This window comes from Haematobia irritans, chromosome 4 (assembly GCF_050003625.1).
Source record: "Haematobia irritans isolate KBUSLIRL chromosome 4, ASM5000362v1, whole genome shotgun sequence".
NCBI lineage: Eukaryota > Metazoa > Arthropoda > Insecta > Diptera > Muscidae > Haematobia > Haematobia irritans.
The window spans coordinates 3,346,267-3,369,749 of NC_134400.1; the positions used below are offsets into that span (position 1 = coordinate 3,346,267).

At 27.5% G+C, this 23,483-nt stretch overlaps 1 protein-coding gene across 1 annotated transcript in view; it reads right to left on the reverse strand.

Moving 5' to 3' along the window:
* The window catches only part of hid (head involution defective), a 39,458-nt gene that overhangs the window by 1,596 nt on the left and 14,379 nt on the right, over nucleotides 1-23,483 (reverse strand). The window contains exons 2-3 of the mRNA XM_075305002.1: nucleotides 7,362-7,821; nucleotides 5,651-5,837 (exon numbers count right to left, since the gene is read on the reverse strand). Of these exons, the coding sequence (XP_075161117.1) occupies nucleotides 5,651-5,837; nucleotides 7,362-7,821 (647 nt within the window). The remainder of the gene's footprint in view (nucleotides 1-5,650; nucleotides 5,838-7,361; nucleotides 7,822-23,483) is intronic.

Below are 23,483 nucleotides of genomic sequence, written 5' to 3' on the forward strand. Positions count from 1 at the left end.
GTAGTGACTACCTCTTGCTATATGAAAATCTAAATTCATCGTTTATTTATCTGCTCTCAAGACTATTGGTGATATTTCTGAGTGGGCCATGCTATTCGAACACGCTTATTCAAAGGAGGTATCTTATCATTGAGATCCGTATAAAATGGGTCAATACCATGGTGCCACTCGAGCCACAAATAATATACCAACAATTTAGAGAAAATATTACCAAAAAACTACCAAACAAAAAATCTTAAAATTGTGGTTAAAATTTTATTTCGATAGAAAATTTTGTAAAAATTTTATTTCTATGCGAGCTTTGTCAACATTTTCTTTCTATAGAAAAATTTTGCAAAATTTTATTTCTATAGAAATTTTTGTCAATATTTCATTTTTATAGAAAATGTCAATATTTCATTTTTATTGAAAATTTTGTCAAAATTTTATTTCTATAGAAACTTTTGTCAATATTTCATTTTTATAGAAAATTTTGTCAAAATTTTATGTTACTTTTATAGAAATTTTTGTCAAAATTTTATTTCTATAGAAAATTTTTCAAAATTTTATTTTTTATAGAAAAATATTCTAAAGTTTAATTTTTTAGAAAAATTTTCAAAATTTAATTTTTTAGAAAATTTTTCAAAATTTTATTTTTTATAGACAATTTTGCAAAAATTTAATTTTTTAGAATATTTATCAAAATTTTATTTTTATAGAAAATTTTGTCAAAATTTTATTTTTTATGGAAAATTTTGTCAAATTATCTTTATAGAAAATTTTGTCTAAATTTTATTTTTTTATAGAAAATTTTATTTACATTTTATTTGTATAGAAAAATTGTGAAGTACCTCATACTTGGAGAGGAATATTTGGCAAAATATCAAGAATTCTACAAATCTACCGAACAGTAAAAAATCTACCATTTTAGTAGAATTCTATCAACTGCGGCAACGGTGGTCAACACTTATTGATAAGAGATTAGTTCACCTTATTTGGGATCACAATGGAGTTGCTAGCCACTTTAGCTAACCTAAGTGACCCTCATGTCACTTAGAATAAAAAATTAACAAAGATCAATCCCAAATCAATTAATTTTTTAATTGGCCCAATTAATTTTTTAAATTACGTTGGTGATTGGTTCTATCGTCATTGGGGAAAATCAATTAGAAATTAATTGGATTAATTAATTTCGTGATTGAAGACAAAAATTATATTTTTCAGGGTAACCATGGTACTTAGAATAAAAAATTAACAAAGATCAATCCCAAATCAATTAATTTTTTAATTGGCCCAATTAATTTTTTAATTTACGTTGGTGATTGGTTCTATCATCATTGGGGAAAATCAATTAGAAATTAATTGGATTAATTTCGTGATTGAAGACAAAAATTATACACGGTAACCATGGTACTATGAACTCTTATTTTTAACTTTCGAAGTAATTTACCCCATTTTAAGTTTTCAATATTTTTTGTGCCAAGTTCTTAAATGATTTCCTTTATACCCGGAACACTAAATCGCCCATCATTAACGGCCTGCCATTTAATCATAAATTCATAATTTCTTTCCATTTTTAAATGTTCTCTCGAAAAAAAGCATCTACACAACTTCAGCTCGTCTTTTTGTGTAATTCTAGGCCCGAACTTGCAACGAAAAAAGGTCATTAACTCATAAATGGCAATAAAAAAAATTACATAGGCGAGAAAGCAAAAAATAACGACAAATGTTACACATTTTCTTGAGCATTCGTTGAGTTTGTTTTTCTATTCACCGAGATTTTATTACGTGTTTTTTTTTTTTCATGGAGGAAAAAAAAACAACAGAAATAAAAATCAAGCAAATACAAGGAAATTTTCTACATCTGTTCAAACTTTCAGTGTCGTTTGTATTTAGTGATTCACACAGCAATGCATATGGCTGAACGAATCACATTGGCAGTTTGGCTACAGCAGCATCCAAGTGCACGTGTCGCTGTGTATGCAGCATGAATATCGCCTGCAACAGCCTGACCACCAAACAAAATCACAGCAGCAACAAATCATTTGCAATCAAAGTAAAATAAATGTGAACTGCCATAGTCCGCCAAAAAGAAGAACTGCAAATGAGTTGTGTGTGGACTTGGACTAGGAACTCTGGCCAAGCATAGGAATAAATATTATTGAGTAAATGGATGGAAGGAAAACAAATCATTGCCTTCAACTCATAGAGTAATAGCACACTTTTCACCAAAACTGACAAATTAGAGTTAAAAAAAAAATTGACAAAAACAAGGGAAATACGAGATATGTATGATAATTGTGATAAAAAAATAAAATTAGCAAAGTTCACGTTGTAGAGAGCTATGTTGATGAAGTCTTTAAACGTCTTTTTGAGTTTTCTTCATAGCTATCATAATCAACATTAGTTTTTTTACAATTACTAACTATCTCACCTTAACAAAAAAAGGCATAAGCGTAATGAAAAGATCCCCAATAAAATGCTGAATTAAATACCAAACTCAACTTAGAGAAATAATTTCATCGAAATAACTGACTACAATGACCAATCTACTAGGGCTTACAGATGGTTGAATTGAATCTTCGCTGCAGAACAGAATATTACATGAAGGCCCAAGACTATAAATAAAATGCAAATTTTATAATAAAAATTAATTGCGCAGTGTCACAGTGTGGTGTTATAGAATGTAATAAAATTAAAAATTGCCATTTAGCCATTTATTCTGGTATACAAAACTACCACATTTCTACTTCATCCTTTATTGCTTGTTTTTCTTTATCTTTTTTTTTTTGTAAAGTTGAGCTGATGTTTTGAGCTGTGATATGGAATATTGGTATTTCGATGTTGTAGAGACTGACCTGCCGAAACCGAAAGACAAAACTAAAATTAGGTTTTATATCTTTAATAAAAAAAAATCACACTTAAAAAAACAGAATCTATTGAATTCATAGCACAACAAAATTAAATTCACAGTTGAAATAGGAGATGACAGATTACCCTATTCAGATATTAATATCATCAGAGACGATACTAGAATTATAACCGATTGGTATACAAAAAAAAAACTGCATCTGGACGAATAATAAATTATTTCTCTACTGAACCAAAATCAATTAAAATAAACCTAATAAGTAATGTAATTTACATAACTTATGTGACAAGTCATTTATGGAAAGCAACATACAAAAGGTTAGAGATAAATATCTGTTGGTTGAAGAAGAAATTTAATGACAAATCTGAAAATATTTTTTTGTTTTAATTGAACCATATTAATTTTTCAATTAATTGTTAATTAAAACTGAAAAAATATTAATCGCTAAAACAATCTTCATTTTCAAATACAAGTTTTTCTGTTTTTTCGAGCTTCAGATCTATAGATCTCAATCAATCCTCAGAACATTTAATCAATCTTCAGAAAATAATTCAAGAAAATTTCTATAGCCGATTTAACTTTAACGTTAATTTTGATTTTTGTTTAATTTTGCCAAATTGGGAGAAATTTTTTCTTATTTTAATGACATTTTGCTTACTTTGGTTACATGAACAAAAATGAAAAAAAAAACGTTAATACAAAAGACAACCACAAAATAAAAATGTTTTATATGCTTAACTTCATACAGCAATTGACATTTAATAATTTTTAATTCAAAATAGGAGATTTTTAAACAAGAGAAAAAGTAATGTATTTATTCTAAATCGAGTAAATTTTTAATTAATTTTTTTATTATTTTATTTATTTATTCATTATTAAGTTACAATTAAAATTGGTAACTTAAAAAAGTTTAATGGCTATGACAACTAAGGTCTTAAGCTCTAAATTTTTAAATTATATTTATCTTAGACTTCGTATAGCGATATTTTAATAATTTTTAATAATTTTTTTTTTCTTCAAAATAGGAAAAAAAATAATTTTAAAACGTTTAACACAAAATGCAAACACAAAATAAAAATATTTTATATGTTTAACTTTATACAGCGATATACATTTAATAATTTTTAATTCCAAATAGGAGATTTTTAAACAAGAAAAAAATAATGTATTGATTCTAAATCGAGTAAATTTTTAATTTATTTATTTATTATTTTATTTATTTATTCATTATTAAGTTAACTTAACTTAAAAAATCTCTAAATTTTTAAATTATATTTATCTTGGACTTCGTATAGCGATAGACATTTTAATTTTAATTATTATTATTAATTTTTTTTTCTTCAAAATAGGAAAAAAATAATTTATATTTTTTCTAAAGTGATTAAATTTTTAAATTATATTTATCTTGGACTTCGTATAGCGATAAAACTGTTAATAATTTTTAATTCAATTTTTTCATTCAAGATAGAAGATTTTTTTAAACAAGAGAAAAAAAATTATAATAATTTTTCTTCAATTTGGCAAAAATATGAATTTATTTGTGTCATGTTGCAAATAGTAAAATATTTTGTTTTTATGTTATGTTTTTGTTAGGTTTTAAATTAAATATTTCTATTAATTTTGATTTTGAATTTAATTCTCAATATTTTTGAATATGATTTAGTTCCATTACCATTGTAAATTCAATAAAAATCTTTATTTTATATTAGTGAACAATTTTTCCCCGTTAATGTGACTTGATGGTTAACCGACCGATTTTTTTCTATTCGGCTGGCTTCTTTTGTCTTGTACTCCAATACAGGCAGTTAAATGCTTAGTTAAGTTTCTACTGTGACACTCACTGAGTTTCATTACAACAACAATGGCTGGCTTACACAATGCACATGAACTCAGAGCTACAAAAAAAATTCTCTTCTCACTTTTTATATCCATGAGAACTGTGAATGTAATCAGTGTGCTCTTTCATATGGTGGATTTCGTATACTTTGTTGTTGTATCTACTATGACGATTTTATTGGCTCACTGCACCGTTTTTTTATATCTTTAAAACCGTGCTGTATTGAAGCTTTGAGGAACAAAGGATTAACTATTCCCTCATTGACGAAGAGGAGGTCTACGTTCTGTATATAGTTTTTTTTTTGATTTTTTTCTACTGAAAAGCAAAAAATATGAACGAAAGGTTGTTTTTGAGAAAACAACGGCCATTAACAATTATTTACAGCAACGCAATTTTTGTTTTTTTTTCATGAAAATGCAAAAATGAAAATGTTCATTAATGGTGGTGCGATTACACTAATTAAAACTGAAAAGAAGGGCTTAGTCAACAGCAGTAAGACACAAAAAATATCAAGATACCATTGTAACAATAAAGGTTTATTTACAACAGTAACGATGTTCAAAATCTGTTGTATACGAATGCAGAAAACTAGTTAGTGGACTTTGGAATCGGGTGACTACACTGAAAGAAAAGATTTCTTTTCGGAGGAACGAAAATTCAGACAAAGTTTTCCTTTGAGGGTAAAATATTTTCTTTAAAAACGAATAGAAATGATAAAGAGTCAGTCGTTCCATGGCTTGTTATAAATTCGGGTTTATTTGCTCTTGAAGAAAATGGCATAGGGGAATTTCGTTTATCTAATATTTCGTTGCGGAGGCTAGTATTTTTTCTTTGAGTGTACAAAATACAATTTTTTAGAAGACTGTTTTGAGTTACCGCATTAATATGATAACTAAAAATTTCCAGCTTAATATTTTCTTATATTATTAATTTATTCGATGACTTTTTTCTTTTTTTCTTACCTTCTTTTCTGATTTTGGTTTCGGGACATCCTTTTTCTTCTTACGTGGCGGTATTCGTCCATTGAATTCTTGTAGTCGTTCACGTCCTGCCGTAAAATTATCATAACGATCATCGAATTCATCCCAACTTGTCTCATGTTCACTTTGATATTCACGTTCGTCTTCTCCAGTTGAGGTTAATCGTGATCTACAACACAAAAATGAATTTGTGTGGGAAAGGAAAATAGGAAAAAACGACAAAATAAAAATAATTAATTAAACATATGATGACATATGATTAATAATGTTTAATGGACACAAATGACACATACATATATGTAGACGACACTGGCACACAGACATCGAGAAGAAAGACCAATAAATATTACAGACAAAAGCTTATCTTGAATTATAGACAAAAGCCCTATTATGGGATATGGGGAGTCGTCATAAATCCAATTACTCATTTGATGGCCTGCATGGCCTGAGTATTGCACATTTTTAAGGGGGTAATTAAATGTCTGTTTTGTAATTTCATGGGAGAATTAAAATTTGTTAAAATTGTTAAAATCAAGCCAATGGACTTTGATTAAATCCATCAGGCTGTCTGCACGATAGACTGTCTATCTATTTGACCTACTTCAAATACAAAATGCCTTAGGGAGTTTTCGTTTCGCAAAAAATAAGTTGCCTTGGTGTTACATTATATTTTCGCCCAAATGATAGTGACATTCCAAAGTTATTGTTAATTCATAATATTGTGGGGGATACAGGACCCAAATGCTATGACTGTGTCCTTAATATTTTGCAATCAATTAAGAGAATATTGCACCATTTTCCCCCATCGAAATCGCCATTAGAATATATGCACTGTTAGAAAAATATGTTTTTCATATGTTCCGATATAAACAAAATGTGTTTCGGGCACAATTTTTAAACACAATATATTTAAGTGCAAACATGTAATGTTCCTAAACTAACACAAAATGTTTGGGACACATATGTTAATATGTTAGAATATATTATGTTTGGGGCATGAATGTTTCATAAAAATAATATGTGTGAATGTAAACATATATAAATTTACAAATTTCGAGTAAACATATATATGTTGTGATACTTTATTCAGCGAGCGACAGAGAGAGAGATGGACTGCTTAGTATAGAGAAAGAAATAGAGATGGAAACCGGGAGGGTTGATTAAAAAGTATCAACATAACACAGCGAGAGAATGAAATGAGAGCAATTTCTGTGAAACCGATTGTATGTTGTTTCGGAAAACTGTTTCATGATAAGGCCAAAAATTTAATATGCTTAAGTCTAAATATTATTTAATTTGAATGTTAGAAGGAGTATTCGGAATAAAGAGAATAGACATTCGGAACCAAGAGAATAGACATTTGAAAAAAACCGACATATTTGTATTACAGAAAAAGATGCGAAGAACTAAAAAATTTCGTGGAAGTGAAAATTATGTGAGGGAATGAACACAATCTTCTTTGGGAAATTCTTCCAAGCATATACTATTTTTGGACTCAAAATGCTTCCAAACATATAATATGCTCACATAAAACAAACATATTAATGTTTCGGCGGTATCCAATAATATATGTGCTTCCTGCAAAATATGTTTGGAACATATGTTAGAGAAGCGATTTTTTTTGAGGGTGTGGGATAGTGGAAATTAAGGATTACTTGCAGTTAAGACTCTCAAGGAATTTGTTTTCACTTACCTTCTGGCTGTATCGGAAAGACTTCGATGTAAATTCCTATGACCAGCACCTCCGGCAGTTGAACAAGCTCCCGCCGCCGCTGCAGCTGCTGCTGATGTAGTGGCATTGGCTGTGGTGGGGGTGGGAGGTGGTGTATATTGATAATAGCCAGCACCACTGGGATGATAGGCAAAATGTGGATAATGAGGATAATGCTGTTGTTGTGGCTGGAGATGATGGTGACTACTTTGAGGAATCGGAGGTGCTGACTGGGGGGCTTGTGTCGTTTGTGCCGAACTCGAACAGGTGGGCGCTGATTGATGAAAAAAATTCACCTCGTCACCAGCGGCGAAACTGACACTGGTACGTGGTGTTCTGGGAGTACTGCGGCTACGAGGAAAGAATACATCACCGCCGGTATAGGAAGGACTATGTACAGAGCATGAAGGGCTGGGTGGTGTAGGGTATTGGAAAACTGGACCTGGAAAATTAAAAAAAAAAAAAAAAAAAAAAATTATTTTACTTCTATTCAAGAAAAATTAATATAAAATTTTTATAGTTTTTATTTTTTTCCATAATTTTGTTTTTGTTTTCTCCCTCATCAATCATTCATATAACTGGCTTGTTAACTTTTATCTGTGCTTTCGCTATTCAATTTCCATACAATAAAATACACATTTTTAATTAATCTCCACTTCCATAAATATTCCATTGAAACGAATCGATAATAGTTTTACCATAAAATCCCATTTAAAAACGTATTATACGATGGCAAAATAATCAATTGTGAAAAGTTGACATATACTTTACATATTTAATAAAGCAATTATATAGACTTTTTTCTGTTTGGTTTGCATACTCTGTGTCGACTCCATCCCTTTAAAAAAAAATAAATAAAATGCATAACATTATGGCGCCTGTCACAACGCCTACAAACTCAACTCAATTAATCGAATGACAGTAAGAAAGAAATCTATAGCTTCGCTTAGAATTGCAATGCATTGACCACAATAGCAAAGTAGATGCGTCCATCATATTATGCAAAAAAAGAGAATATTTTCATTCGTCGTTACTTTTTATAGTTTCAAGATTTATTTATAGATCGTTGCAATAATTACACATATCATAAAATTCCTCATTTATGTAAATTTGGATAGTTTTTTATATTCAATTTAATACAATATTGCACGGGGGATAATCGTTGGTAAGATAGTTTATCAGTTAATAAAGATCCATCGAATATAATTTCATTGAATGAAGAGGTATAGGAAATTCGGTTGAGAACAATAAAATTTAATAAGACTAAATGAAATAAAATAATAATAAAAGTAAAATTCAAATTAAATTTATTATTATTTTTTATTATTATTTTTTTTAATATTTATATTTAAATTTTTATTTTTATATTTATATTTAAATGTGATTAGACTCAATTGAAAAAAATAGATTACATAAGTTTATAATTAAATTAATTAAGTTAATTAAATTTCAATTTCAAAATTTGGTTGAAATCGATAAAATTAAAAAAAAAAATATTTTTAAATTTAATAAAATAGATAACATAAATTTATAATCAAATTTTTATGAATGAAGAGCTATAAAAAATTCGGTTGTAATCAATGAAATAAAATAAGTTAAACGAAATAAAATAACAAACGTAAATTTAATTAGAAAACTTGAGTTAAATTTAATTAAATTAAACTAACCCCCATATTCATAAAAGTTAATGTAAACTTTAAACCTACTATTACCATACAAATTCCTTCGATAAACTGTCTGCAAATTATTATGAATATGGGCATAAATATATATTTTTTAATTAAATAAAATAAATTATATAAATTTATAATCGAATATGAATGAATGAAGAGCTATAAGAAATTTGGTTGAAAACAATGAAATTTAATAAAGTTACATGTATGAAATTACAAAAGTAAATTTCATTAACTTTAATTAAAACAACTTAAGTTAAATTAAATTAAATTAAATTAAATTAAATAGATTTAAGATAGATTCAACGAAACTTGTATTCATTTCTCGATTTTTTTTTAACAAATTTTATTAATAACCAAATTAAAAAAAATGTTTTCGTAAATAAAGTTTTATTTATTTTATTGTTCCTTTAACTTTAAATAACATTTCTATCAAAAATGTTGGTTCAAAATTCAATTTCCTATTTCCATTAATTTAAATAATAATATAATATTTATTTAAAATAGAATTTTCGATATATTTGATGTATATACAAAATATTTTGCTATTGATAAATAAATCAAAGAGCCAAAATTTAAATTTAATTAGATTAAACTAAAAATTTAAAAAGATTAAACTATAAGAAATTCGGTTGAATAATAAAATAACAAAAGTAAATTTCAATAAATCTAATTAAAAACTTACGTTAAATTTAATTAAATTAAACTAAATAGATTTAAAATTGATTTAATGAAATTTGTATTCATATCTCGAAAACTTTTTTTTTGTTACAAATTTTATTAATAATAAAATTTAAAAAAATGCTTTCGTAAATAAAGTTTTATTTATTTTATTGTTCTTTTAAGTTTAAATAATATTTCTATCAAACATTTTGATTCAAAATTCAATTTCCTATTTCCAACAATTTAAAAAAAAAAGTTTTATAATATTTATTTAAAATAGAATTTTCGATATGTTTGATGTATATAGAAACTATTTTTCTATTGATAAATAAATCAAAAAGCCAAAATTTAAATTTAATTCGATTAAACTAAAAATTTAATTACTTAAACAATAAAAAATTCGGTAGAAAACAATGAAATTTAATAAAGTTAAATGTAATAAAATAACAAAAATAAATCTCACTAAATTTATTCAAATTAAACTAAATAAATTGCAAATGGATTAATTTTGTAACCAGTTTGAAAATATTGAGTTTTTAAACTTAATTAATAATAAAAAATTTAAAAAAAAAAACTTTATAAAAAAATTGTATTTATTTTATTGTTCTTTTAAATTAAAATAATAAGTGTGCCAAATATTTTGGTTTAAAATTCAATTTCCTATTTTTTTTTAATTAAACAAAGTCTCATAATATTTATTTAAAATAGAATATTCCATATATTTCATGTATATAGAAAATATTTTTCCAAGGATAAATAAGTAAAAAAAAACAAAATCCACCGAATGGACTGATTTATAGAATTCTAGTTATTCCAAATTCTAAAGACAGAAAATTGTGTTAGTAGTAGCAACTGAAAATCGGTTGTCACAGTCGTCGTCTTCGTCGTCGTCACCATCATCGTACATTAAAGTGCGGCAATTCTTTAGACACATTGACCCTGAAACTACACCTGATTGTTGTTGATTTTATTACTCTTTATTACATTTGGTTGCAAATAAATTTGCAGTCAGAGTAACAGACAGTGACAACAACAACTGGTTGGTTGCTGATTGCTAGTTGTGTTTCTGCTATATGGCATTTTATTATGATAAATTATGCACATCACTTGTGTTCGAGTTGTATTGCCCGTATCTGTAACTGCAGAATGTGATTCTTATAACGATCGTACAGTCATTAAAAGCCAAGCATTGTTATAACAAATAAGAAGGTGTAGAATGAACAACAGCAAAACAGATAGATTGGACAGACGGAATATTTACATAAAATTGCAGACAATTTAAGATTAACGATAGTGTATTTAATTTATTTAAATATAGAATCGTATTTATGGAGAAGCATCTAAGGCTTCTCTATGCATGCCTATCTTAACATGTTATCATTATCACATATTTGTATATTTCACTATATGCCATGCTAAATCAATCTTAGGAAAATATCTTTGATTGGTTACAATTATCAAATGAAGTAGCATTGCATATAAATTAAAGTCTAGACATTTGTTGGTAATAATAAAACGAAATTGTAGATCCACAATTTAAATGTTTTCGAGGTTCATTTCAATGTTTGTTTTCTGTTTTTATTGACGAAAAACAGAATCAAGTATCATAAAACTCCAACCTAATATTCTTAGCCAAACTAATAATATAGATTTTCTTGCATGCTAGACAATAGTAAATATTATGCAAAATTGTTTACGACCAAAACTGCAGGTTTTATGGTCCTCCTTTTAAATGGTATTTTGTCATATCACTCTAAATAATGCACAAGAAAAGGTAAAATATCTTTTTTACGATGTCATCAGCAGACGGAGAATCTTTTAATGTAGAAAGGCCATAAAACTACAACTGGAAGTTAAAAACCAGTCGTTAAAAATTATTTCGAAATTCCTTTAAAATCTATTATGGGGGAAGCCCTTAACCAACAGAACTTAATTTTAAATAAATCAAAACAAGAATAAAAATGGATGATTGTATATCAAAAGCATTCTCTATAATATATAAATAATATATAAAATTTAGTTATTTTATTCCATGATATACAGTGAAACCTTCTATAATTGTATCCCACCAAAAAATTTGGAAGTTCTTCTAAAGACACAGCTTTAAAAGCACTTCCAAAAATGTCCTTCCAAAGAAGTTCTTTATTTTAGCTGCACAGGAATTCATTTGAGTCAATTTTTTAAAATTCACTTTTTTCATATTTTTAATGGAAAATTTAAAATTTTTTATTTCAAATAGGTTAAAAATAGATTAAGAATTAAGAAAATGGTAAAAATTATTTAAAATTTGCCGAAAAAAATGCCAAATCCATTCTAGAAAAACTGCGAATTTTTGAAAATATTTTATGTCAAACGTTCCACACAAGCGTAAGAATGAATTAAAACTCATAAAAAATTTAAAAATTATTTATTCGTCAAAATATCACAAAATTTCTTAATACACATCCAAAACCCTGAATTCGCATCACACCATAAGAAGTGATGCAAATTCAGTGCCACGGCTGTTAAAATAGTGGACATCCGTCCTATGACAAGTCCATATTAAATTCATCGCTTCTGCGCCATTTTTGCACCACTTCCGGATTCAAAAAGAACATTTTCACTAACTTTTTGGCGACGATTTTTTTGCTGGGATACTATTAAAAGTGGAAGTCTCAAAAGTGGAAAAATTCCGTGACACATATGAAGTCACATGTGTGTTGAAACATTAAAATTAACCTGTCATAAGTGGATATCTTCCAATTAGGGACACTGTTACAATTAAAATAAATAAAAATTATTTTAAAAAATATATATAATTTTTTTTTTATGTTATGCAACATTAAGTTTTAATTTATTTCATGCTATTTCATATTAAGTGAAACTAAGTCAAATAAATTTAAATAAATTTTTATTATAAATCAATTTCATTTAATTTATTATTTATTTATTTATTGTTTATTTTAATCATACGTTAAATGTATGATAAAAAGAAAAGGGAAAAGTAGCATTGGCTGCTAAGGCCATCAGCTATTCATTTAATTTAAGTTGCTTTGATTTGACTATTTATTGTTTATTTTAATCATACAGTAAATATATGATAACAAAAGAGAGAGAAACATTGATTTGATTTAAGGAATTTTAATTTAATTTATTTTAGGTTAACAAGGAAGTGGACAAGTCTCAAAAGTGGTAAGTTTTCGTTAGACATATGAAGCCACATATGTGTTAAAACCTTAAATTAACCTGTCATTAGTAAACATCTTCCAATTATGGAATTTCAATTAAATTTAATTTTTTTTTTATTTTAAACAAAATTAAGTTTGAATTTATTTTATGCTATTTCATAAAATTCGAATTAAGTGAAACTAAGTCAAATTAGTAAATAGTAAATGTGTTTTAAATCAATTTCACTTAATCTAAGTAGCTTTAATTTGATTTAGTGTATATTAATTTAATTTAGAATAACAAGGATATAATAAACTAGAATTTCTTTAATAATATTGCCTACTTTTAGGCCATGAAAGTAAACAAGTCTCAAAAGTGGTAAATTTTCGTGAGACATATGTATATGTATGTAATTTAGAATAACAAGGATATAATAAACTAGAATTTCTTTAATAATATTGCCTACTTTTAGGCCATGAAAGTAAACAAGTCTCAAAAGTGGTAAATTTTCCTTAGACATATGAAGTCACATATGTGTTAGAACATTACAATTAACCGGTCATAAGTGGGCTTTTCCCAATTATGGAATTTCAATTAAATTTATGATTATTTTTAAGTTTTAATTTATTTTATTATATAATATAATATTAAGTGAATCTAAGTCATTTTCTTTTAATGAATTAATTTTAAAACAAATTTCACTCAATTTATTGTGAATATAAGAAAAAATAATTTATTTTTTAGCTTCGATTTGATTTAATGTATTTTAATTAAATTTATTTTAGATTAACAAGGATACTAAAATTCCTTTATTTCTATTGCCTACTTTTAGGCCATGGAATTAAAAACCTCCAATAAGTTGGAATGTTTTTGTAATTTAATATAAAAAATTCCAAATGATATTTTACTGCAAATTATATAAACTAAATATTGTAAAGTATTGGTGGTTCATCAAAAAAAAAAAAAATGTCATGTCAGAGCTTCTGTTTAAATATCATTGCAAACAAAAAAATTAATTCATACAAATGACTTTGAGTTAAAATTTTAAATTGATATCACTATCTTCTAAATTTATTCCATAGATTGTTTGTTTCCATTTTGTATTAACTTCCAAAAGACATTTATTGTAGATTTAATTGATGATTAGAAATTCACTACATACAAACAAACAAATAGTGATTGATTATTGTCAGCTGCAAGCCAAGCAAAATGGTTACTCGACCGAAGAAGTATCGGGGGTTTGACATCATATGCTGTCAAGTCTCTCTCATGCTTCTAAGGCATTGTAAGTAAGTGAACGTATATATCAGACAATTGGCTAGCGATTGTCAGACATTATGTCTAAGATCTCTTGGCCATATTATTGCTAAGGTTTAGACACTATGTTCTGGGTTTGCTTATTTTTGCTAAAGTGGAAAACTACTATCATCATATTTAAGGTTTTTGCTAACAAAAAAAGTTTATCATAACGTCAAGCTGTCTTAGAAGTGTTCTTGTTGTTGTTATTGTTTTTTTTTTTTTGTGTAATGCACGTGTATCATGTTTTTGTTGTTAATTTCTATGGTTTGTTATTTTTATCATAGATTTTAACACCATATATTTGTAATTAAATTATCATTAACGTGTTTATATTCATAGATCCATAGTTAATAACATTTGTTGTCACATTTGGGTATGGCATCTGTCTTTGGAACATTTAACGAAATATTTAGAATTCAGAGTGCTATTGCATGGGGACTCATATACCAGGGCTAGGGCATAATTAAAAATGAATAATGACAAGTTTTATGCAAATCTAATGTATTACTATTATTACTATTAATTAATAGTAATAAAGTATTTAATAAAGCAATGTGGTAATTTTGCAAAAATTATCATCACATTTCTTTCATTAGCCTTAGAATTAACATGGGGTAGTATGAAAAACTTGGAAAATCTTCAAAATTATATATTATTACTTTTTAAGTTTAATTAATAAATAAAGGCTATTACAAATACATAAGTAGGTAAATTTAGTTTAAATGCAATTTATTTCTATCAATTAAATTATATTGTAAGTATTAATAAAACTAAATATAGTTCAATTAAGTGAATTAAATTAAATTAAACTGAAGCAAAATAAATAAAACTAACTAGATTTTAGATCATGTAATATAGACAAATGCCGTAAAATCTATTCAAAGATAATTTTAATTTAATTCAATTTAAAATAAGATGGGATTCTTTCAGTAGCCTTAGAATTACCATAAGGTAGTATGAAATTTTGGAAAATTTTATATAAATATTATTTTTTTTATAAATTTTATAATTTTTATTTTTTTAAAATTTTAATAAATAAAATTTTAAATTCATTAAATTTTAATAAATAAAGTCGATAACAAATACATAAGTAGGTAAATTTGATTTAAATGCAATTTATTTATATCAATAAAATTATATTGTAAGTATTAGTAAAATTAAATATAGTTCAATAAAATGAATTAAATTAAACTGAAGCAAAATAAATAACATTAACTAAATTTTAGAACACGCAATATAGGCAAATGCCGTAAAAACTATTCAAACCTAATTTTAATTTATTTCGATTTTCGAAAAAAATTAACTTCAATCAAATTCAGTTTACTAAACTAATTTAAATTAAAATAAAATAAATTAAATTAAAAATAATAAAATTGAAACTAAATTATCAATAAAATTAAATAAATAAAATTTTAAATTCATTACATTTTAATAAATTAAATTAAAAATAATAAAATGAAAAAATAATTATTATTAAAATTTAATAAATAAAAATTTAAATTCATTAGATTTTAATAAATAGAGTTAATTACAAATACATTTGGATTAAATGCAATTTATTTATATCAATAAAATTAAATTTAAGTATTAATAAAATTAAATATAGTTCAATTAATTAAAAGTGAATTAAATTTAATTCAACTGAAGCAAAATAAATAAAACTAACTAGATTTTAGTAACATAGATAAATACCGTAAAAACTATTCAAACATAATTTTAATTTAATTCAATTTAAAAAAGCATTACTGCAAAAAATTAACTAAAATCATATTCAGTTTATTAAAATAAATTAAATTACAATAAAATAAATTAAAAATAATAAAATTAAATCTTAATTATTAATAATACTAGATGCAAAACATTTTGAAATAATTTTTTTAAATTTAAATTTTGTCTGCTTACTCCTAAAAGTATGCTTCACATCCCCTTTAACTCTTTGTAGGCAAAATCTATTAACAATAATTATTCAATCATAGTTTTAATTTAATTCAATTTCAAATAGCATTACTGTAAAAAAAATTAACTGAAATTCAAATTCAGTTTAATAAACTAAATTAAATTAAATTACAAAAAATAAAATTAAATATTAATAAAATTAATAATAATAAAAAATTATAATAATAAATTACAATAAAAAAATTAATAAAATTAAATGCAAATCATTTTCAAATTATTTTTTTTAATTTCAATTTTTTCTGATTACACCTAAAAGTATGCTACATTCCCATGTCCTTTAACTCTTTGTAGGCAAAAATCTATTAACAATAATTATTGCATTACCCACATTTGTTTTGTAAATGTTCATGTTTATTTACTTCCATTGTCTAGGCCACCCCACTATTTCATCTTTCAAGACCAGTTTCATTGAAATTAATGACTCGTTTGGTTACCTGGATTCGTTACAGAGACAATAAACGCTCGAATAAATCCTCAAATTGCAATACACTGCAGAATTGCATCTTAACGATGTTATTTGCTAGTTTTTCAAGGTTATATTTGTTTTGAAGTAAAGCGCGCGCTTTTTACTTCATTTCATAGTGAGCGACGTGTGGACCGGCAACCATGGTGAGGCAAGCGGTAGCCTGGATAGATAGATGTTAGGTTAACTTAGATGTTTCCATAATAGCTCTAGCACGTGAATTATTGTTAATAGCAAAATTATTGTTATTGTAAAATAGAGAGACGGCCAGTTGGATTCAATAGCCCAACCATCACAACCCTCATCATCAGCATCAACATCTGAGCATTAACAACAACAGCATGAGTTCCATTGCACACCATGCCGTGAAGGCATGGAGCAGCGTTGCCAATTTAGCTTTTTTCCCGCTAGATTTGGCTTTTTTTGAAGACGTTTAGCGGGAAAAAAATGCATTTAGCTTTTAGCTTTTTTTCTGGCTTTTTTTCATGACCCTTTTAGCTATTTTTGGCTTTTTTATTTTCGACATGTTCCTATTGAAATATGAAATAATTCGAAGCTCAATTGAAGCATTAATAATTATTCCAGCCATTATCCGGGCATTTTTGGAGCAAATACACCTTGTTGTAAAGTTTTTTCCTCGTATTCGTAAAAGTTATCGTAAACTTTAAATCTACTATTACCATACAAATTCCTTATATAAACTGTCAGTAAATTATTAGGAATATTAGCATTTGACTCGTTTATCCTTTTTATGTTAGTATAATATTCTAAATTTATTATGATATTACTAAACTAAAATAGTAGATGTGAATTGCTTTGTACACTAAAAAAACATTGTCGTGAGGCCAAAGATTTCATGTCCTTAAAATACGTCCGCGAATTTTGGTTATAATAGCATTTGTGAATTTCATGTCCTTAAAATAGGAACGCGAATTTTGGTTATAATAGCATTTGTGAATTTCTCTTATATAAACTTTTTTCCTTGTCCAAAAGCCGATAAAGTCGTTTTGTCCTTATAGTTAATTGATTTAACTTAAAAGTGGGTATCTTTACATGAAAGAAGGCTAGGGTCAATTCTACAAAATTCTTAAAATTAATGAAATAGTCTTTAAATTTGTGGAGTTTTTGTATCTTGACCACAAACCAAAATAGGGCTCAAAAATAGAAGAGGGTTTTCAACATTTTATTTTAAAAAACGTATACATAGAATAATTTCTACTTAGAGTCTGAATTAGGAAATTTAAGTTTTCGTTAGCACGTTTTTAAAGCACTGTAGTAGTTCATGAATAAAAAGCTGAAAAAACGAATAAGTTCAAATTTGACTCGGAATCAATACCAAAATCATTAGTGTTCAAAATCTTTGGAACCGAACATAGAAATAATATAATAATAATAAATAAAATAATAATAATAAAGTTTTGAATGTGGTATTATTTTTTTAACATAAAAATATGCAATAAAAAAAATCGTAGTGATAGGATCAAAAAATCTGCTATTTATTAAAGGAATGGATTTACATTTACGAAAATTGGACAACAATAGGTTTGTAGGGAAATTTTTGAATAAAAGTTATTCAGTATAAACTTGCAAGATAGTTAGAATGGGTTTTATTCTCTTGGGAAATATTAGGAGAAGTGTACTCGTTCACGAATTTATCATTAATGCAGTTAAAATGAAATATGTTGATATTTTCGAATGCAGTTCTATGTGACATTGTGCAATATATCGCACATTTGACTTGTTGGTGATTGACCAGCTGATAATTGCAAGTTTACTGGGAAAAATGTTTTTACTAGGAAATATAAACGAAGGACTTCCAGTAAAAATTTGTGATAGTAATCCAAATGTATCGAGTACGCAAACAGAGCTAATATGACTTAGATTTTCTTACGGTCTCACAGAAATGGAAATAAAATGAATACAATTAAAATAATATGCATTTTAAGTGAAATAAAGCCTTTAAATTTGTTAAATTTCAATCAAAAACGTGACTTTTGATACAAAAAAATTTAGCTTTTTTCTAGCTATTTTTTTAAATTTTTTAGCTTTTTTTGGCTAGTTTTTTGGACAAATCTAGCGGTTTTTGGTGAAACAATTCTGGCAACGCTGGCATGGAGAAGAAATAAAAACTTACTTTTTAGAAAAAAAAGATGGAATACATCAAAGCGTCATCAAACGAGTTTCAAATGCAATTCCACTAAGGCTCTTGCCTAATGCATTGGGCTAAAGAAACAATTGTCTTTAGCACTTTTTTTCTGTCTCTATTAGACCATATAGTGCTAGCTAGCAGTTGTTAAACCACTCCTTTTCTAAAATCGTGTTTAACGCTTCAGCCATCATTGCTACTACTACTACAACGAATAATAATAATGCAAAACAAAAAAAATCTACTACAAATCCAGCTTATAAGGCTATATAGCCAGGTATGTCCACGTTTCTTGTTGTCTGAACTTTGAGCTTAAATGCTAATGTTGTTGCTGCCTTTGGTTATAAGTTTTGCTAAATAGCTCTAAAACGCTTTCAGGCATTTTGCTGCAGAATACAATAATATTTAGTTCTATAACTGCAGCAACAACAGCCTCCATATTACCAATAGCCTTTGATTTCAAATTATTTTTTTTGCTAGAATCATTAACAAAATGTTTCGTTAAGCTAAATATGTGGCAGCTTGTATTGCTAGTTTGTTGTCATCATATGTTGCATTTGAAGTACCAGCCAGCACCACCGGTTGAGATCAAGGATTGGAGGTCAAAGTAAAATAATTAACGTTTATTGTTGTTTTATTTCATTTGTTAGAACAAAATTAAATAATAACAATAGTTACAACTTGCAGTTGAATATCAGCATATGTTAATACAGTATCGACCAGAAAGGCTAAGGTTTAGGAAACCAAATCATATTGAATAGCTTTTGAGAGATAACCTTTGGCCAATGACAACAGAAAAGCTAAATTGAAACATGTGGTAAAATTAAAATAACAATTGAAATTTATTGAAGAGATAATTAAAATCAGTTTTTTTTTTAACTGAGAAGGTTAGCATAGTTTTGGGAGGATATATGAAGCATACTTTTAGGGGTTAATTGCATAAGAAAGTAAAAATTCTTTCAATCTTCTCCAGTTGTACTCAGTTTACAGGCTAGGTTAGGTTAGATGGCAGTCCGATGTATCAGGCTCACTTAGACTATTCAGTCCTTTGTGATACCACAGTGGTGAACTTCTCTCTTATCACTTCCAAGTTAAGTTCAATGACAAGGGACCTCCTTTCTATAGCCGACTCCGAACGGTGTTCCCCATTGCAGTGAAACCACTTAGAGAAGCTTTGAAACCCTCAGAAATGTCAACAGCATTACTGAGGTGGGATAATCCACCGCTGAAAAAACTTTTTGGTGTTCGCTCAAAGCAGGAATCGAACCCACGACCTTGTGTATGCAAGGCGGGTATGCTAACCATTGCAGCACGGTGGCTGCCCAGCCTAAGTCTATTAAATTTAAATTTATTGAGGACATAATTAAAATCAGTTTTTGTTTACCCTCTAATGCCCAATACCGCCTTTAGGCGGGTTTCGTTAAATAAGGAGGCTTTTAGTAAAACACACCTTAAGACATCAAAAATGGGTCAAATCGAAAGAAACTGTTCAAGAGGCTTCGAAGCATATACTGAATTTGACCGTATAAATTTTTCTCGTTTAGTTTTCTTGTTTTTGTGCCATTAACGTTGCACCCAGAGAAGGAATATGATCACCTCAAACATGTTTCAAGAGCACCATGTAACTTTTTCACAACGACCATGTAGCATTTTTGTGGCACAAATATTCTTCTCTCGTCAAACATAACATGCTTTCCGAAATCAGATACATAATTTCCGAGAAAAGAACATGCTTTCGACAAACATGCTACATGTTTTCCGTGAAAAAGTAACATTTTGCTCTTGGAACATGGTTGGGGTGATCATATCCCGTCTCTGCGTGTGAATATTAAATCAGCTGGCGAAAAAATTTTGGCATTAGAGGGTTAACCTGAGAAGGTTTGCATAGTTTTAGGAGCGAACTCGGGGCATATATGAAGCATACTTTTAGGGGTTAATTGTGTACGAAAGAAAATATTTTTAGACAGTTTCCAATATTTTTCTATTTGTATTTGCTCCAGTAGAACTCAGCCTGTAAGCTACAAATAAGCATAACACAGAATCAAAAATCACCAAAATTTTTCCAAATAAACTTTTAATTGAATTTAAAAAAATATTCAATTAAAAAATCGATCACTACAACAATTGTATCAGTTAAATATTTAATTGGAATAATTATTGTTTTAATTGACTTTGGTGATTGATACTATCATTTCTGTGATTGTAGACAAAAAAAAAACATTTTTTTCTGGGAAGTCTATTAAATTCTATTGAATTTAAATTACTGGCCATAAAATTCGAGATTTAATCTGTAATTTAATGTATTTCCCAAATTATTTTGTGTGTTTCTTTATTTTCAATTTGCATATGAGAGTTACGCATGCAATTTCCATATTATTTGCAAAATATATATCCATAAAATGTGGCTTATTAGTCAGAGAGGAGCAAACAGAAGTAGTCTGTATTTTGATGATCATGCCTTATATAGCCAAAGAAGTTTTGAGAAGACTTAACCAAATACATTTTTAAATAAAAACAGGTAAATACACTTAATTGTGTTGATTCGGATGATGATGATAATGGCGATGAGGATGCAGTTGATAACCATGAAGATGAAAAGTGTTACATGAGATTTTTGAGGAGGCGTATGCAACTTAAAAAAAAACAACAACAACATCCCAAAACCGAAAGAAAACAAAGGCGTAGAAATTTAAAACAATAAATCAAGGTGATACAATAACATAAAAACGTGATTTTAAATTTAAAGTTAACGGGTAACGTTTTTTGTTTAAACTATTACTGGTCATTATTCTCAAGTGGCAGTGTATTGCCATTTTTGGGGGGGCATTGTAAAAATACTCGTGCTAAATCCTTTTATGTCTTATTGAGGATATACATTTTGGGCATTGTTTTGGGGGGCTTCCGCCTGCCAAGTTTGAATGTGTGAGAATATTTTTTGGACGAAAAAAACATAAAACAAAAACATTTATTTTCTAAATCATTTTAAGTATCTACCTAATAAAGTATTAATTACAACTAGTAGCCATAAATGACCATAAATGGGGCATCTTAGAGACTAATTATTGGATTATTGTGATTGTTAGCTAATTACAAAATAACATGTGTTAATTAGCTATATTTCAAGTTTAACTTTAGAATTTTCAATGTTTGCCACCCTCCTCCGCTCCATATATTCTTTTTGTTATTGTTAGTTTAGTTTCAAGTCATGTCAAGTTATTGTTAAGTTTGTCATGTCCCCTGTCACGTTATGTTAGCTTACAATTTTGGCCAAGACAACATTCAATCATTCATTAAGATTCAACACTTTTTTGTATTCTGAAATAAATTTTGTTTTTCTTGTTGACGTTTTTTTTTTCTACTTCAAAGCGAAATATTTTATTCAATTCTATTCGCTGAAGTTGAGCGATAGTTATTTGTCAAAATTGCTAGATCGCTGTGTGTTTGAAATGATTGACATTTTCTCACATCCCCATGAACAAAAAACGAGCCTTTTTTTCAAAATCGATTTCTTCATTGTTTCAAAAAAGGTGACAAAATTGTTGACAAATTCCTTTAAAAGCTATATACGTTTATGGTAGTCCAGGAACCAACCTTTCACTCTCTTATTATGGAAGATTCTATGTTGCATCATATAACGGAGATAGCTAGGAAATGTTCTTAACTAATGAGAAATGAGGAATTGCCATAATTTGATGGTTTTCAAGGATGTAAAAAGATTAGAAAAATAAAATGATGGTGATATTTTCACTATACTAAATTAATTTAATAAACAATTAATTAAATTGTTTATTATAATATAACTCAATTATATTCATAATAGATTTCTCTGGATTGTAGTTAACGAGGACAAAACTAAATATGGGTTCTCTAGAATTATTTTCTAAAAAAGTTACCTTAGGATCCTCGCAGGTTAGGAAATTAGAATCGTATTGTATCAATTGAGTGCCCTCGGGGAGGTTTTTCATTGGCTTCAAAGTTAAGAAATATAAACATTATTATCACCAGAGTTGAAGAATAAACTGTCATTATAATTTCTACGATTTTCAATTATCGCATCTCCAATATAAAAGCCTTTGGGCTTACGACTCATTACCAAGTTCTGGCGATGATCAATGCCTCGTAGCTTTATGCAAGCAATGAGCAGTGACCTTGGCATTAAAAAACTGGCGTAATATCAAACGCATTGACTAGCTCATAGCCTTATCAATAGTTTTTCCATGGGTGGGCTGCTGGTTCCACACATATACAACTCCCCAACAGTGCATTTAATGCCGCAAAATGGTATTCAATGAATGAAGGAGAATTCAAACAAAGATTAAGAATACTAGAGCCTAGCTAGCAATAGTCACTATTTTATTAATACAATAGAAAACTATTACACAACAAATTAAAAACGACAATTAACATTTTGCGATAATAAAGTGTAATACCATCATTCAGACATCCAGCCATTCAGCCATCCAACCATCATGGCTATATAGAGGCACACTTGCAATTATCCATCAACTCGTCGTCGTTTAATTTTTCGATTACAGCATTCGTGCAATACTTAGATGTGGGATATATCCCAGCGGTGGAAAATGATACATAGGAGGCCTGATTTCAATGCTGATTTTGTAGTCATGGGCCCTATTCTTCGCATTTCAATTTCATAGTTTTATAAAAGGATTTAGAAATGACTCAAGTACATCCCAGTAAAAAAAGCGTCGCCAAACCAGTAGTGAAAATTATTTTGGCGCAGAAGCGATGAATTTAAC